General features: G+C 38.3%; 1 protein-coding gene across 12 annotated transcripts in view; it reads left to right on the forward strand.

The window, feature by feature from the left end:
* Nucleotides 1-19,320, forward strand: part of cux1a (cut like homeobox 1a) — a 134,810-nt gene that overhangs the window by 20,896 nt on the left and 94,594 nt on the right. For 11 of the 12 annotated variants that reach the window (XM_039676623.2, XM_089126135.1, XM_089126140.1 and 8 more), the window contains exon 2: nucleotides 12,470-12,580. The exons of the other annotated variant lie outside the window; for it this stretch is intronic. In XM_039676623.2, the coding sequence (XP_039532557.2) occupies nucleotides 12,470-12,580 (111 nt within the window). The remainder of the gene's footprint in view (nucleotides 1-12,469; nucleotides 12,581-19,320) is intronic. 12 annotated transcript variants of the gene reach the window in all.

Raw genomic sequence — 19,320 nt, forward strand, 5'->3', positions numbered from 1 at the left:
TTTTTGACATTGATACGTTTTTGTTTTGTTTTTTAATATTTTTCTTTGCACAATGCACATAGTTGAGAGTTTGAAGCAGTGTTTAATAAAATTGATTCAATTCACTTACATTGAGACTTTTTTTTTCGACTGTGGTATCGATTTAGTATCGATACCGAGGTATTATGTTCTGGTATCGTACCGAAGCCAAAATTGTGGTATCGAGCCATCCCTAATCGATTAATTAATCTCTACTATACGCTGAAAATCGATGTGATACTGCTATATAGTGCATCAGCTTTGACTCGTGTTGTCTCATTAACAACTTTTATGATGCTTTTTTCATTTTTGGTGCTTGACAGCTCCTGGTCTTTACTCTACATAAAACAACAGCTTAAACATTCTTCAAATCCTTTTGAGTTTCACGGAACAAAGGAAATCATACGGGTTTGGAACAACAAGAGGGCGAGTAAAAGATGGACTGTTTCTTTAAGACACTGAGCCAATTAAACACAGGCTCTGAATTGAATTGTGGTCCGGTTTTGGTTAGGGAATGTTATCGCTCTCGTACAGTCTGCTGAACTTTATTTTATACTGTTTTAATGCAGCGGTGCGTGCCGTCTGGAACGACCGGCCCTCACTCGTGGAGCGCTGTAGCATGTCTCTGTCCACTTAACTTGCATAAAAATGTTTTCCTGTCTTACCGGTGTGATGCGAGTGAAAGATACAAGAACGCCTAATCAGCAGCTGAGGTGCTGAAGGTCACATGCTAATACGCAGGGAGATTAACCTCAACTGAAAACATGAAGAGTAGATTTGATCAGTTGACATAAAATACCAGTTGGGCTGTTTATAGGTGAAACACAGTTCAGGAATAATATGGAAAGATTAAAGTAATGTTTTAACTGGCTGATATGTTTTTTGATCCACCTGCTATGTCACCATCTTTTGTGTTTTAGCAGCTCGATGTGTACATGCTGACTGTTAAACAATTGTTGTATTCAACCCCCACACTTTTTTTGTCAAAAAAAGCTATTGGAATTTCCTGAAATATCATCCCCATTAAAGTGTCCATGATGCATCCTTTGAGGAGGTCTTAGACTTTTATTTCACTGAAAGTGAGTGACAGTTTTTGTTCAATTCGAAGTTGCTTACTTACAATGTAAACAGCTTTGTGTATTCAAAGTCACATGCTTACAGTCAGTGCATAAGAAGTTGCACATTTTAAGTCTGTACCAAGTTACGCATTTGCAGTGCAGATAGATTTTTTTGATTCAAAGTTGTGCACTTGCAGTATAAATGTTGTATATTTTAAATTTCGGAGTTGCAGTCTGGCTCTGTTGGTGCCCTAGGCAAGATTTTGGATAGCGCCCCCCAACTAATACCAATGGTAACTACACTGTCATGCATAATTACTTATGATCATGTATTAATATCACATCATGAAGCTGTGTTTAAAATAATTAGTCATAACATGTTGTCAACTATTACGTAATATGTCCAGGCCATAATGGGACGTTGGTGGCTTCACTTCTGCAATTGAAGAGAGTGAAGGTGTGTCATTTATCTTTTTTTAGTCTGTTATAAACACGCTCAAAGAGTGCTCCCTTTATAATCACTAAAATGCGTGCTGAACTAAAATTGTATCGACTAACTTAAACCTCTGATTGGCCATTGCGTTCAAGAACATGTCGGTGATTGGTTTCATTGTTCAAAGTTGTAAATAGAAACACTTTGGGTGCTTCTCAATGCTCAAATTGATGATTCCTAGAGCCCATGACTCGGAAACCGATCAAACTTAGCCATCTTTATTGAATGACATCTCAACTCTCCAATTACACCACAGGGAGGCGAGGAATGAGGATCAAGGAAGCTTCCTGGGGGAGTCATGAGGTGTAACCTTCCCTCGATTACTAAGGGGGTGGAGCTAAGATAATAGGAAAGGAAGCAAGGACGAAATAAGAAATGAAAAGAACCCCTGGACACTCTCCAGAGCACAGACACTAGGGTCAAATCTGGTTCTCCAAAATTATATAATTTGAGTATCAACTTAGGCTCCGTCCACACTACTGCGTTTTCGTTTTAAAACATTTCGTTTTCGTTCCAGCGTTTTTTATCTGCGTATTAGAATTGATCTCCGTCCTCAATAAAACGACCGAAAAAACGCGGATCACGTGACCATTCACCAACACTGGGCATGCTCGTGGGTAATATGCTTAGGGTCATGTGATGGCTGGCTGACGAATCAGGGAAGGACACTTCATGACTGATGACACCCATCGTTTCTAAAGCCCTCCGTTTTGTCCCGTCTTCACTAAAACGCCCTCCGAAGATTCAAAACGCAAAACGGAGCTGTAACGTTTCGAAACTTCTCCGTTTTAGGTCTTTGTTTTTTCCGTTTTAGTCTGGACGGGAGGTGCAAACGTAGCAAAAGGTCTCCGTTTTTAAACGAAAATGCATTTAATTTGAGGATCAACTTAGGCTCCGTCCACACTACTGCGTTTTCGTTTTAAAACGGAGAATTAAAACGAATACGATCTCCGTCCACACCAGCGCTTTATCTGCGTATTAGAATTGATCTCCGTCCACAATAAAACGACCAAAAACGCGGCTCACGTGACCATTCACCAACACTGGGCATGCTCGTGCCGGTGTAAACAGGAATAGGGTCATGTGATGGGTGGCTGACGAATCATGGAAGGACACTTCATGACTGATGACACCCATCGTTTCTAAAGCCCTCCGTTTTGTCCCGTCTTCACTAAAATGCCCTTGAGATTCAAAACGTAAAACGGAGATGTAACGTTTCGAAACTTCTCCATTTTAGGTTTAGTACGTTTTAGTCTGGACGGGAGGTGCAAAAACGTAGCAAAAGGTCTCCGTTTTTAAACGAAAACGCAGTAGTGTGGACGGGGCCTTAGGGTGCTCTTATATGCCATAGACAACCGTCACGTCACCTTTGCCAAGGTTAGGCCCTGGTTGCAGTGTTGAAACCTTCATTGATTCAAAGTCGTGCATTAGCAGTGAAGACCGCTTTTTTGAGTCATGCACTTGCAGTGTGGACAGCTTTTATGATTCACTCACACACTTGTAGTTTAGACAGTCACACGCATTTGCAGTGTACACAGTTCATTTGCTGCAGTGTAGTTTTTGATTCTGAGTTGTGCACTTGCAGTGTGGACAGCTTTTATGATTCACTCACACACTTGTAGTTTAGACAGTCACACACATTTGCAGTGTACACAGTTCATTTGCTGCAGTGTAGTTTTGGATTCTGAGTTGTGCACTTGCAGTGTAGACAGCTTTTATTGATTCCCTCAGGCTCTTGCACTTCATTGTCGAAGTTGCACACTTTTGCACATGTGCATTACAGTTAAGTTCAAAGTCAAATTCTTGCATTGTACACAGCTTTTGATTTGGAGCTCTTGCAGTGTAGACAGCTTCACTGACTTGCAGTTTGGACAGCTTGTTGATTATAATTGAAGTGTTCTAGTTTTGCAATGTCGTCCGATTGTAGACTTGTTCTTATTGTTTACACCAGTGAATGAGAACAACGAATGGGAACAATGCGGCTTGGCCTCTCTGAGTCAGTTGGTCTGTACTGCAATATCTAGTTCAGGTCACTGTCTGCGCCCCCCAGCCCTCAACAATTAACCGCTTGTTGTCTTGTGAAGAACAAACACCCCCTTCTTTCTTCTCTCTGCCCCTTTATGCTAATTTCCAGTTATGAATCCGAGCATCTAATTAATTCAGTTTACAGCAGAAATTTCAGGATAAACAAACCTTGTATTAATATGCAGAAGAGTTTGTGGTAGTTAGATGCCAGACTCTGTCATGAAATTCTTACAAAATAATGCAGCACTTGTGCTCTTTATTTATTTTTTTTTGCACAGCACCCTCGCCCGCTGAATGAAGGCTTAGGACTGGCCATGTGTGTTTACGCTGAAGGCAAATATGTTTCCTATGGTGCTTTGCTCGCTGTGCATCACTTCATATTCTTTTCCCAGAGACCTTACACTGGCAAACAATGTTGAAAAAATATACACAAAACGAAAAGGAAATGGTTGTGGCAAGTGATGGTTCGACCGTTTGATTGACGCACTGACTGTCCAATGATCCTAGTTGGTCTTGGAAATGATTGGCTGGATTTTTTCAAGTCCTGCCCATTCCACAGATGATTAAATCGCTTAATTTTCATTTCAGTGCTTCTAACTCAGTCGCTGTAAGTGGGTTAGGAATAGGATTTCAAGTCATTTTGAAAAAAAAAATGGTCAAAGAAAATCACATACCCCACCTTTAAGTTTCATAGACGTATGTTCATAGTAGTAAACAATCCTCATAACAAACAGTCTGACGTGTACTTTTTGTGTTTTTTTTTCTTTAGTCAAGGCAGTAACATGAACTCGGCTGCTATCCAGAAAGACTAGATGATCTCTGCCTCTTTTGTCATCAGGCCGGTCAAAGTGTTTGAGAAATAGTTCACGTCCCTCCCAACCCAACCAGAGATCCACTCCCCAGACGTCGCCTCCACTCCCAACCGGAGATATAATTGCCTTAATTAGTTAAACTCTAAAACCCGCATAACACTTGAGGAATGCTGTTATCAGTGGTGGAGGAGGCAGATATGTATGCATTAGCTCGGGGAAACCTAAACGTTTCTGGAGGTAAAGGCATGCTTCACTTTTTCTCGATAACACATCAATGATTTTATTGCAGAGTCCCCTTACTGGATGACTGTGACGAGCAGTACCAAAACACATGCGCTCTCAGACTGCGATTCTTCCAGCGCCGACTGAAAGCCTCTGAAGTAAATTGCTGATCTTGTTGCATAATAAATCAAAGGCGGAACTATGGTGGTTTAAAGAAAGAAAGAATGAAAGAAATAAGAAAGAAAGAGAGCATAAGCTCTGGGCTTGTTCTTGTTCCTCGGCTTTAATGAACCGCGCTGTAAGCCCTTGAGAGCTCTGTTGATAGCAAACATGGCGTGTAAGATGGTGAACCGGTCCTGGATTCATTACATTACTGATATCGCGAGCCCTGCGGACCGCCCGGACCGCTCTGTTGAAAGAGTTTGCTAAAAAGATACTATCCTAATGAGAATATCGTGTCAGTCGTAATCCCAATGATGTGACTCCTTCAAAGAATTTCAGTTTAAAGATGTTCACGATCACTCGAGCTGTTAGACGGATCAGGTCTGACATATATAGGTGGTTCAGTGAGATTTATACCGTTTTTTTTGTGCGCCGTCACTCCTGATGTCCAGCCTACAAAACAAGTTGGAATTAGTAATGCATGTACAGTCTGTTAAACCGCCTCAAAAAACTCCTGCCCTCCCCAGCTGGTATGAAAGGGAGTGTTCTTCTGTCAACAACTGGGACATTGTTGCACTGAGACGACCCAAATGTACTGCATCATAATCAGCAAGCCCCCATAATGCTTTGAGTGTCTCTTAATTGGATGGAAATGAAGTCTGGTCTGTAGTTTGTCCATACCTAATGAGACTCAACCCCACGGTCCCTTGTTATTCACAGATTCTGTGTATGCGTGTGCGGTTGCCTGTGTTCCCAGAGGTTGCAACAGTGGGCTCTCACATTATAAAGCTCTGTGAACGTGGTGGTCTTGATTGGGGACCGCATGCCACAGTGTGAAATTTCTGCGCTATCGCAACCTCCCGCAACGATGTTACTCACACTGCCTTTGTCTGATTGTTGCTGCGCGATAGTGGATCTTGACGACGTGCCAAATCCTTGATTTGCAATTAAGCCATCTAAGCTAACGGAGACAGGAAGATTTAGTGTATCATAGACTATACTGACACGCATGCATTGTTCGTGCAGTGCGATTAGGTCATTGTTGAACTTTTTCAGACTGTGTGTGCGCAATTCAAGGCTCTGAACAAGGAAGGAACTGAACGGATCAGTCCATGTTGCAATGCTTGTGGTTTGAATCAAAGTTTTTTTTAAATGGATTAAAATACCTGATAGCATGTTGTAAATGCAATTGTCCATTATAAAGATCACAATCACAGTAAATTACAATCATAAATTAAATTTGTAACTTTCAAACACTAGTCAGCGTGATTAACAAAAAACGTCCATGTCATCACACTTTTTCTTACCGTCTAAAAAATGTTGGGTTGTTTCAACCTAATTTTGGGTCAAATATGGACAAACTATGAAAAAACTATGTTAAAAATGTCATTTATAAATGTAACCAAATGGCATTGTTTGTCCATATTTGACCCAAAATTGGGTTAAAACAACCCAGAGTGTAGTTATTCTTAGTTTTTCACCCCTTTAAATGTTGGCCGGCCCAGTTTTTGCACTGTATTTTGGCCATTTGTGCATGTTGAAGTGCCGTTGGTGAGAGAGAGTTAGTGAGGGAGTCAGTGCACGTAAATGAAAGCCAAAGTGATAAAAGTGAGCAAAGAAGTCAAGACGCTAGATAGATGAGCATTGAGCATTCCAATGTGCAAATATTTTCCATCTGGAATGAAGAAAGTGATCAGCATAATTGATTCTTTCTTATATTTTCATAATTGAAAATTGCTTACCATTCAGAAGGGGAAGTAAGCGCTGATTTGTTCACGGTTTGTATGTCTGCAGTCCTAGCTTTGGTTTTACCCGCTTGAATGATGAACATAGACTATTGACTTGGTGTGTCACACACAGCCTTAAGAAATAATTACCACTTTTATTATTTTATACAATTATTTCTGAACATCAAACTTGTTAAGAACAGTATTTGTCTTGATATTTCCTATTTCTGCAAAGATATTTAACAAGTGAATTTGTTTTACACACATTGTTGACCACTTCCTGTGTGGTGTTCTTGGAAAATAATTTTGATTTTGAAGTTAAAAGTAAAACAATTGATCATGCACCGTTTTAAACCTAAAATCTCGATTTTTCTTTTCTTTTAGAGTGTACTGCTGAGGTAATGATTTGGCTTTGTTAATTATTTGGATCATTTATTTTGTTCTGTAAAATCATGTAAAGTGTGTGCACAGAGATTTTCTAAAAATAATCTTATTTCCCAACATTACATACAGTATGGGACTTAAAACATTGTTTTTGCCCCAGCCTGCATTGTTAAATAGCCTAAGTAGCTTGTTTCTAGTAAAATCTGAACTGCTTTTTGAGGTTACAATTACACAACAATGATATACTAATGTTTTTCCTTTGCGTTTTTTTGTACAACGTTGTCAAATTCGTACCTTTTCACATGGTTGCGTGAAAACGACTAAAACCGCTGTATTATTTATGCATGTCACTTTGTAAAACCTATAGACTGAACACATAATACTCATGCGCATGTGACCATTTTCACAAATTTGCTATTATGTAGTTTACATGTAGACAACAACTGGATTTTTTCAGTGTAGTGCAGGTGGATGAGCCATCAATATTTGTTTTGTCTTTTTTCACCAAGGCAAATATTGTATATTTTAATTGTGTGTTATCTGCAAAAGATTACTTTTATTAACAACACTTCATAGGGTCAAGTTTCCCTCTGCTCACTGTTCTTACGTTCATACTCCCTGAGGAGCAATTAAATCATCGCTCACAGGACTGGCACTTAAGGTGTGAGGGCACATTGACCCATTTATGTGAAAACAATATTAATATGGTTTTTCACTTTGTGGGTAAAGTCACACATCAGTGGCACCAGGCCCTTCGCTTTACTACTAACTCTAGATAGAGCATCAAGGGGTCAAATGCAACATTCAGTCTTTAGAGGTCACAAACTCTAACACTATCGAGGGATCTCTTACAAGGTTAAGTTCAAACTTCTGCTGCCAAATCTTTGGCTTAGGTGTTTAACAGACCCCACTACAGTGTACACAGCGTCTAAGCTCAAAACGGCGGGTCAGTGTTGAGATTAGTTGCTCACACACACACACAAAGCTAGCAGGTTTGTTATAAATGGTAGCAGCAATAGCAAAGACTTTGATAAAGGGCTTAACGGCTATGCCGGCGTAAAAATAGATTAGCTATATCTGTGCTAATGGCAGTCGCTGGTGCCTTTCAAAACACACATAGCTACACACTCACGTCTTTTATAGTTTTTTTTTTTTTTCACTTAAGTATAAAGTCATACCCTTCAGAAATCAGGTCACCTTTTTTTAGACCAAATGATTAAAGGACAAGCTATAAAAAAACTCAAACTGTAAAATCTTTTTCTTTTTTTGGCTAACTCAAGTACACTGGACAATTCTTTCTTCTTTTAATTTGGGGATTTTTAACACTTTTTTTTAAGGGCATTGAAGAGGTTACAATCTCTGTCCACACACACACTTGTGACTTGTGTTTTGGTGCTGACTTTTTAAGTTTGAAACTATTATGCATTGTCTGGTGGGTAGTGTATACATTTGCAACATTTACGTCCATGCTGTTTTTTTCAAGTACGATATTTGGAAAAACGTATTTTATTTTTTCTGTGATGTATATTGCGACGTGATATAAAAACAAAGGATTTTTCAATGGATGACTAGAATAGCTAGAAAGAACAAATCAATTTTAGGGCTGTCAAACGATTAATCGCGATTAATCGCATCCAAAATAAAAGTTTGCGTTTACATAATATATGTGGGTGCACTGTCTATAACTATTTTATATATATAAATACACACACATGCTTGTATATATTTAAAATTTTCATGTATATACTGTATAAAGATTTATATATAATTTATAGTATTATATATAAATACAAATATGTTAAATATAAATAATATTTGTTTCTTAAATATACATGCATGTGTGTTTATTTATATATTAACAAAATAATTATACACAGTGCACCCACATATATTATATATTTAAAACACAATCTTTTATTTTGGATGCGATTAATCACGATTAATCGTTTGACTTGACAGCCTTAAGCGTTTTACAATAATAGAGTGATTTTCTTCATAGAAATCAAAAATAATAAAGTTTTGAATCTGAAGACATTTGATTGTGAACCATCCTTATAGGGCGGAACAATTTGGAAAAAAAACCCTTCTTTTTGCTCTTTTCAAGCACAAACTCAAGCCTCTTTGGTGAACAGAGCCCGCTTGAGTTTCATTGGCTATTTTCCCACTGTTGTGTTCACTTAACCAGCTTTTCTTGCTAGCAGAATCATAAACCCATTTGTTGAGAATCCTGTCCACCATTTTTAATTACAGTACAGCTCCCACGACAAAAGTGTCTCTCACCTGTGTTAGAACCTTGCTTTGTTTTTATCTGTTCCTGACTGTCTCTGAGCTGTTGACCCTCTTGAGTGCTCAGGTGCTCTGTGGCTCAGCGACACTGGCAGTTATAAAGAGAGAGAGGAGGAAATCTAATGGCCTGTGAGAAAGATAGGTTATGAGAGAATGAAGGAAGAAAAACAGCAGCTATAGAGGGAGAGAGAGAGAGAGAGAGAGAGAGAGAGAGAGGCCTCGCTGACGTTTCCCTGCTGCATATGCAGCTGATAGTATCTGGCAGGGCCTGGCTCTCTGGGGAGCCCTGTAATCTGTTCCATCAGCGTTTACTACCGAACAAATTAACTAAGACAAGCACCGCCGCCTGAGCCAGCAGAATTCTTCCATTAGGAAAATTATAAAGCTATTATGGGGAACAATTTGGTCCTTTATATAAACGACTCTCATTGGAGGGCTACAGGGCTTCCTTGAACTACTCCAGGGGGGCTGGATGGAGTACCCTTGGGGCATTACCACTATTGATACCAATAGGAAAGAAAAATTGCGCTCTTTAATATCCCCAAACATTTCTCTGCGACGGCAGTAAGATTAAATAGTTTATTAAGTCTCTGAGAAGAAAAGACCCCAGGAAACTCGGATGTGTCTCTTTTGGAGTTTCTTAAATATAGTATCTTTATCTTAACATTTTAATTATTTTCCCCAAGTTATTTTCGGAGAAACATCACTGAAGAACCTTCAAGTGCAACTTGATTCATATTTGTTGAAAGTTTGGTTGCTCAACCTTAAAAATGGTCCAAGGCAAGAATATATATCATGATTATTACATTCACAATTTCAAATCAGTTGACATTTTGAATCCAAGTCGCTTATTTGTTTTAAAATAGTCAAGTTTGTGAATCCAATAAACAGATTCTTTTCATTGAAACCAAAGTTGGAAGCATAAGCTGTATTATTATTCATATTTCCTGTAATTTTGGCTGAACGAATTGCATTATGGTGTAAGACACGAATATATATCATGATTATTATGGAGAGGTAATGTACATAGGCTACTCTTAATAGCCTACTGTCAATGCATTGTTAGGGTAAATGCATTATGTCACGATTTATTTCCGTCACCGTCTCACTGCTTGTTTTAATAACAAGTCATTTAGGAAGACCAGAACCATAGCCCACTAACATAGCATGACGTTTTTATCTAAAACATGTCCCATTGACCCATAAACCAATGATCCACACCCATCTCTTGGGATGGTATTTTAAAACCAGATTTGTCCCTGGAGATCATCAGCCCTCGTGCTTTTACCTTGCCAGACTAGCCGTACGATGCTCCGTCAGAGTGCTTCGCGGAGCCATGTGTCTTCCTATGTGGAAGGAGGAGGTGATAATAACAGAGGAGAGTAAAACTGGGGCGAGACTGTGGTGACTCAGCCCCCCAGTTGTTGTGTTGGAGGTTTGGGGAGTCTGGCGCACAGAGTTCCAGCCTAATTAAGTTGATTTGTTCCCAGCATCTGGCTCCCAGATGTCAGACGATATTCTTTAGCTCAGCTCCCTGCTGTTGAGCGGAGAGGAGTGGGACGGCAGGGACCGCAGACTGCTGACTTTTCTCAAAGCCCACCAGGGGTGGGACTACAGTAGGTGACTGATGCCTGCGGTGGCCAATCGGGGTCTGTTTGTCGCAAATTTTAAGGGGATCTGATTGGTGTGTTTGTACAAGTGGTTTATAGCAGCATTATGCTGCATGTGCATACCAAGCAGTTTTCTCACACCTTATAAAATGCGTGTTTTCTGCAAAATAGACTTGATGTTTGGTGTGAAGGATGAAGGTCTTGTTTTTACAGCTTTCGGTTATGACGGATACGACTGGTCTGAGGTCGATGACTGTGCTTGTGGAGTAGTATTAGTGTTGCCAACCTCTACATAGAGTGTCGAGGAGTAGTATTTTTGAGTCTGAATGATTAATTTGCCAATCAGTTCTTAAGTTGACATTTTTATTTGAATTTACTTTGCGATGTTCTATAGGATGGGTTGTATGAATGAAATTCGGACAGTAACAACATGGCGGATGTAGTTTGTCACGTGACCTACCGCTTCACTTTCATTCATAAATCCCCTTCCGTGGCCTTATGGCAGACTGATCTCATGAAGTAGCGTGTGTATGACACGCCAATTCGTATTTCCATTTTTGGCGTGCTATCAAGACGCATTTCGCTTTTCAGCGTGTTTAAGAACGCCGTTGACTTAACGTTATTACTGTATATATAAATATATGACTTACCTCAACCTCGTCCCTAAACCTAACCGTCACTGGGGTTAATGACATTTATGACTGTTCCCTTACCATCCTAGGAAAAAAAAAGATCGCTCCCCAGATGTAGATCTACATTTTGCTTCGTTTCGGGCGGACATTTGACGGCGTGTACAGACACGCGGAATCACTCGGACGTTAATGGCGTAGACATACACGCATACACGCGGATGGCTCAAAATGCGTAGAGATAACACGCCACTTGACTCGAAAGTGCCGTGTATGTTTACGCAAAAGTCATGATGTTATGTTGCTTATGGGATAGTCGAATTGTCCATCGAATGCGTACGTCAGAATCTCGGTTGAAGTAGTAGTACTTTTCGCCCACTGTTTTTCGGACTATGTATTCGACATACAACTGTTTTGGTACTGTTTTTCGCATACTATATAGTACTAGGGAAGTATACGATTTCGGACGCAGCGCTTGAATTTTAACTGAGTTTAGTCCATATTGTGAATTGAATCAACTGTCCATCACCTGTTCAAACTATTTTTTTTCAACAAACCAGTTGATTTGATTCACAATTCAAAGCAGTTCATTCACAAATATATTTTGAAGCTGACAATTCAAATCCGACTCGCTGAATCATTTAGAGGATCAAATCAGCTGGTTTGTCGATGCTTCGTAATTGAAGTCTTTTCTCGTCACAATTCAGAGTGAACAAATCATTTTTGAATCGGTTAAGTTGACATCTTAACTCGCTGAATAATATTTGTCTAAATTGTGAAATGGATCAATGATCTTTCAGTTTGAAACACAGTTAAAATTGGTAAATAATAAAATAATTATAATTTTTCCCCCTTTTTTATCTTTAAATACCCTTTTTATCTGATTGTCAAAGGCAAATCGGTTCTAAAAATGACTAAAATGATTGCCAATTCTGTAAATTCAAGGTTGATATTTAGGCACGGCTCACTGATCTCATTTCATTTATTTACTAAAACCGTTACTCTGGAATCTCATGTGAACCGTTTCCCTTATCTGTCCTCAGAAAGAACTGGATGCCACCGCCACAGCCCTGGCCAACAGACAGGATGAAAGCGAGCAGTCCAGGAAAAAACTCATCGACCAAAGCCGCGAGTTCAAGAAGAATACTCCAGAGGTGAGCGAAAGCGAGAAATGGAGTGAGAGATGATTCTCCAAATGATAGGAAGCTCAAAGGTAGTGGAGCGAAGGGAAATTTGAGTGCCTAATTTTCACATGTCTGGAGTGGCACATCCTGGTCTCCTGGGTACACGTGAAGCACCGTATTTCGGCATTTCATATCAGTTGACATTCTTCTGCTTGTATTCTACCTCCGTTTTTGCTGCTTTCATGGTTTTAAATGTGCAGCCTGTAGTGTTGCAGTCTTGTTATTACAATTGTTCCACTTGAGATCTATAGCATGACCGTGGCTTTAGATTACTTTTCGGATTTTGCACTTGTCTGAAGCTCGGCATGGCCTCGTAAGAGAGGTCAGTGGCAGAGAAACCAGAAGGATATTATGGTTTATCCATTTAGGGAATACTCGGTCTGCATGAATAGCGGCGGACGGTCGTGTCCAGACCATAGGGTTGTCTGTGAGGTCATGTTCCAGAGGAAAAAGCGACGATGCATGTTAGCAAGACGGTAAGGATCAGTAATTCTTTATTTACTGAAAACCCTCTCTGATCTGATAGAGTTCTAACTGACAGTAGCAGAACATCATCAGGATGGATCAGGATGGCTATCAGACGTTTGTTCTGTTTAGAAACAGATTATTCTTAATGTGTGGATGTGATGTTTATAGACTCTGATTCTACCCTATAGTATTTACAGACTCAAAATCTTGAATCACATGGAGGGTTAGCTTTCTGTCAGGTAAATGCATGTGACATGAATGACGTTTAACTCATTTATTGATTTTGACTCTTTTATTCTGAAAATGATTTGTAAAATAAATGGAAAACCAAAGGAGTCTGTCCTTTTTTATGGCAGAAAAATCTGAAAATAGTGTGTATATATATATATATGTGTATGTATAGAAATATATTTTGTTATTTAGCCGTATGCGATTTTATTTTTACATTAATTTAGTTTTATAAAATTGTATTATTTATATTATTACTACTAATAATAATTGTAATGATACAATATGTGATATAATAAATGTAAAAAAAATCATACAATGTATAAAAATTAAGGCCGGGCAATGATTAATGGCATCCAAAATAAAAGTTTCTGTTTACAAAATATATGTGTATGTAGTGTGTATAATTATTTTGTTTATATAAATACACATGCATGCATGTATATATTTCAGAAATTTTTGCATGTACATACTTGATGTATATTTTTACATGATTTATATTAAATATAAATGTTTTATACATATTAATAACACATTTTTCTTAAAAATATACTTTTACTTTTATTTTGGATGCCGATTAATTGTTGCCCAGCCCTAATAAAAATACAGTAATGCATACAAATGTTACATTAAATTCGGCTATACAGTAAATAATTGCAATTTAGTGAGTCTATTGACCATTTGGTCTTTTTTCTGAGGCTGTTTATTTATGCATTTGCAGTTTATTTGTCTCAAATTTAGTATTCTACTGAAGACAACACTTTTGTATCGGATCAGGATGTAGTAATTGCGTCGTTCAGTCATAATGAACGTAAAGAAGGTAGAGAAAGAGATCTGTCAGAAGACTTCTAAAGTTCAAAATAACCTTGGGCTTTTCTTTTAGTCTTTGATTAATAATATCCTTATCAGCCTAAGTGTGCTTTTGTAAAGATTTCAGACAGGTGCCTCCAATCTTCAAAACGGCAAATCCGTATAATTCCTTACTGTATTTGGTTTTGAGAAGTCTGTGCCAGCCCATCTGGGGTGTCGAGAACTCAAGGGCACCGCGGCGCTCCGGCCTGCTCTATCTTTGATCATGGTTGCCGTCGCCTCCTGCCCTCCTCCCTCTCGCTCCCTCTTTCCTGCCTCTCGTTTTGCGAATTCCTCGCGAGTTACCACTCCCAGAGAGTGCCGATGAATAAATGGAAAATAAAAAACCTGTTTTGTCTCCGGAGCCTCAATAAATCAGTCCCCCTTTTCCATTTAAAATGTCCAGGGCTGCAATTTATGTCTGAGCTTAATAACCCGTTACTAAATTAATCGTGCTGGGGGTTTTGGCTGGGAGGCCACGCGTACGGAGTTTCTGTGAACCCTGTAAAAGAAAAAAAAAAAAGTCCATCTGAGTGCTTTTCTGCCCGGTACCCAAGGTGCAAGACATCAAGCGCCTCAGTCAGAGAGGTGGAAACTCTATCTCTGATGAGGGAAGTTGGAAAGTTACCTTAATGGCTGGACTGCTGGATGTGGAATTAATGTGCCATGGCTACCTTGCTGTACCGTTTCTTGTGACACGAGGCAAGCCGTAATCTAACCTAGATGGGACTTTGTCGTATCAGCTGTTTTTGAATGTTTGTGCTTGATTTACTCATACATTTGCATCAGGTTTCACCAGTTAAGGGAACAGATCACCTCAAAAATCATGTGATTGTCATTCCAAACTTTCTTCTGTGAAACTCAAAAATGTATTTTTTTTTCTGAATATGCTTGCTAGCTTTATAATGAAGAGCGTGGTTTTAATCTCCAAAAATAGTGGTCCAAAACTAACTTTAGATTTTGCTCAAATATTGATGCATGACTTTCATGACGTTAATCAAATCCAAATAGGATGTATGACAAAAGCAAAGTAACATGCTTTTAATATAGCACAATTTAGTGAGAAATTGTCTCACTAAATTAAAAATAAAGCCCCAAGGGAAATTTCCGCGTGGACCGGAAGTTCTTCTGAATGAGAAAAATGGAGGGTGAGATGGAAGGCCATTCCACAGGGGAAGAACATTTTCAGATATTGATTAAAGGGGTCATGAAATGGCTTTTTACATTTTGTTATATTGTTGTCTGAGGTCAACTTATGACGTTCGCTTGGTTTTTACATGAAAAAACATCAAAATTAATAAGTAAAAGGCTATTTTCTGCCCTAGTTTTGAGCTTAGCTCAAAAACGCTCAGTTTTTATGGGCGTCTCGCACTGAAGACTTGGAAATAAACGCCCACGGCTGTGAGTGGATAACAGTTTTGCATATTATAATGAGTTTCACTCTCGACCCGGTTTGTCATCACGAGGTAGGCCTATGTTATTTGGCTATGCGTGTTTTATCCTCTTTGACGTCATAGTTCCCGAGTTGTTTGCTGAGGCTGGTGTCAATAAAAGCTTTTATTGGACTAACAAGGACGTTTTCAGTTCTGAAACTTACAGGATATAGATGACCTCTTAGATGTCAAAAGCTCAAGGAAAATTTGATTTCTCAGTTCATCACCTCTTTAAAAATTACGAAGACAAAACAAAAAGTGGATCAACTTGCACGGATTAATTGTTAGTTTATCATAAGACTAGAAATGTGTGCTAACAGACTTCAGACTTCAATGGGGTCCAAATGGTTCAAGGTCCAAATGAGAGTTTCATTGCAGCCTCAAAGGGCTTTAAACGACACCAGACGATGAATAAGGGTCTTATCTAGCGAAACGATCGCTCATTTAAAAAATAAATAAAAAACTTTACGTTTTATAAGCTGAAATGGTCACCTTGCTCTGTTCTGTGATGCGCGTTCGTGACTCTCCTGTTCGAACTCGTTCATCAAAATGAGCAAATCTTTTTTCTAGTCATTTGGTTCATTTAATAAACGAAATGACTCAAAGCCCACTTTATGGAAATATTATTAATGTGCTTTTTTTATTTTTTTATTTGGTGTTTGTTAGTCACACGTCGCTCTAAAGGCTTCAGAAGACTAACTAACGTTTTGTAACATTTTTATGATATTTATGGTGCTTTTGTGTACGTTTTGAATCTCTAGTCCCTATTCATTTTAAATGCACAGAAAAGAGTGACCAGTGTGTTAAATAAAATGTCTTTTGTGCTCCACTGAAGAGAGGAAAGCCATACAGGTTAGGAATGACATGAGGAAATAATGGCACTTTTTGCACATTTGGATAAATAAACTCTTTAAAGTTTTCAGAACTTGTCTGTATATATTTAGTCTGATGAATTGCCATTTTTGTTTCTCTGTTTCTCCATATCCTTTTCCATTTTCAGTCTACTAATGTTCCACTGCAGTTGTGTAATTGTTATTGACTAGTTATTTATGTAGCTCCTTCATGGTTCTGGTTCGCCTCAGGATGCTGGTTGAAAAGTTTATTGTCCGCTATGTGATGTCAATGTGACAGATAGGGATTTGTTGGGATGACCCGTTATTTTCCAAGCGATTACGTAACGTCTGTGTTCTGCTCGGCGTGCACCTGTGAAATAAATAATCCTAAGCAGCCGTTAAATTTGCCACAGATCACTTCATTTAGTCTTTTTTTCGAATGCGCACATATTTAAACCAAACGACCGCAGCATTTGGTCCTATTTTCGTTTAGCTTTCGCATGCTCATTTAGATGAAGTTTTAAATAGGATGTGATGGAGACTGAAAGAGACCAGTGTGTCGGCGCTGAAATTATATTCAGAGCTGCCTGCATGATGGAAATATTTTCATAAGGTCATGTGCATTCCCCTCCCCTCTAGCTCACATATTTTGAGTTTATGCATTAGACACCATTGATAAAAATCACATTTTTTGCATTTCTGCTGAGAGTGTTGCACCACATGCAAACACCATAACTTGAAGAGCGCATTTAAACTTTACACTGAGCGTTTGATGGTCAATAAACCACACAGATGTTAAAAGCAGTGCTCTTTCTATATACACTCTTTAAAGTGAACGTATAAGGTCTTCTAACATATTTTACTTCTGTAATGTGGCATATTTTTTTTTAAGTCAAAATGAAGACTGTTTGGTGACTTCGGATTGATGGAAAGTCACAATGAAATTACTTTTCTTTTTTTGTTTACTACCTTTGTGCAGTGATGAGACATTCATAATATCTGAAATGTGTATTAAGAATTGAAATATGGTCATTTTGATAGCATATAGTGACTTTATTTCATGTTGGACAGCCTTGTGTGCCATTTTAAAATTGACTTGTTTCAGTGTGAATCTAAAATGATGCTGAATTGTAATTGTAATTTTAAGTTTAATTAAAGTTAAATTCAAAGAAACTCGTATGACTGCTATAGGTGTACTTCATAATATAATTTGTTAGAATGAATTCAATTTCGAAGATCCCAAGATTATTAATTATGATATTAATAATCATTTTAGAAAACCCACCCATAGTTTTTTTTTTTTTTTTAAACCTATTTAGTTGTTTAAAAAATTCTTTATTTTTATTTTTTTGGCTGCAATGAACTTTAGAAATCCACTTTTAAATCTACACATGGAATAAATAGGCATAATTAGTCTTATTTATGTCATTTTGTCAAAAAAATTGCAATTTAATAAATTCCTCCTTCTACTATTTCAATTCGACTTCAACTTATGAATTTAAAGAGTTAATTCCTAAATTCTGGCATTGTTTTTGTACTGTTTCATCATATTGTCTATGTGGATTAATATTTCTTATCCTGATTCTCAGCGTCAAAGGCCACTATAAAGAACAGAGTCAGTCGTCAGTTTTTTTCAGTTGTGTGTGCGTCAGCCATTTTGATTTTTGCTCCTTCACTGGCTTTGATGTTGCCTTAAAGGGGACGGCTGGTTGGCCTCTGGACGTTGTGATGTTAGCGTCCAGAGATTTCATTGGCTGCCAGGGCTGGTCAGAGAGAGCTGTGAACTGAATGGGCCTGACAAAATGAATACAGTAATTAGGGCTGATCCACTGGCATGCCGCCCACGCTGGCAGACTGGCGTCTTACACTGTTAATTATAGCCGTCCCGTTCGTAACACGACGAAGGGGTATTTACCAAGGACTGAATTTGTTACAGTGTGTTTGTGTGTGTATCACTCTGTGTAGAGGTAGTGAGAGAGAGAGAGCATTGTGTGACTAGCACACTGAAAAATGCCTTTGATGTTGACACTGTAAAGGCGGGATGGGGGGCTGGGAGGCTCAATCCAGTGAGGTCTGGGGTCGACATATCCGGTTTGTAGACCCGAGACATTCACTACATTATTACGTGACCGATTAAGTGTTTTCACTGCCAGTAGGAAAGAAAAATCACGAGTCATGTTTCTTTATATATGTCAATTGTTTCTTCTAAACTGCAGACTGGAGACTTCTGCCTAATTTTTCCTGAGAAAAGACCCCAGTAATCTCACGCGTCTCCATTATAGTTTCAGAAGAGAACAATAACAACTGTGGAATAGCCATGATGTGAGAGTCTGCAATCAAGTCAGAGATTTCAATATGAGCTTAAACAAGTGTTGCATATTTGAAATACACAACACTGAGAGCCTCATGAAGCAAGCAATAGTTTTCCTTTTGGGATGTTTGCACACATGTTTAGTCTATCTTGGATCAACAGGTCTTATTCAGGGTTTCAGTCATGTTTAATCGTGCTCTTTCTCAATATTTTGTGTATATTAAACTTGGTTGCCATTTTCAAACTGGAATTCTGGAATTGCAACACAATACATAATCTGACTTAATATTGTTTATATTTTTGTTTAGATGATATATATATATATATATATATATGCATATTTAATTTAATTCAAATACTGTTTTTTTAACTCTACACTTCCTTTTTACGATGAGTAAGAGTTAAAATAATAATAATTATTACCTTCATTCATCAAGGAAGCTTTAAATTAGTAAAGACATTTAATAATGTTTTAAACTTTCTATTAAGCAAAGAATATTTATCAAATATATCATGGTTTCCACTTGCTGCAATATTGAGCAGAGCACCGGTTTTCAAGATTAATATTAATAAATGTTTCTTGATTAC

The sequence above is a fragment of the Pimephales promelas genome, chromosome 23, assembly GCF_988280905.1.
Source record: "Pimephales promelas chromosome 23, fPimPro1.hap1.1, whole genome shotgun sequence".
NCBI lineage: Eukaryota > Metazoa > Chordata > Actinopteri > Cypriniformes > Leuciscidae > Pimephales > Pimephales promelas.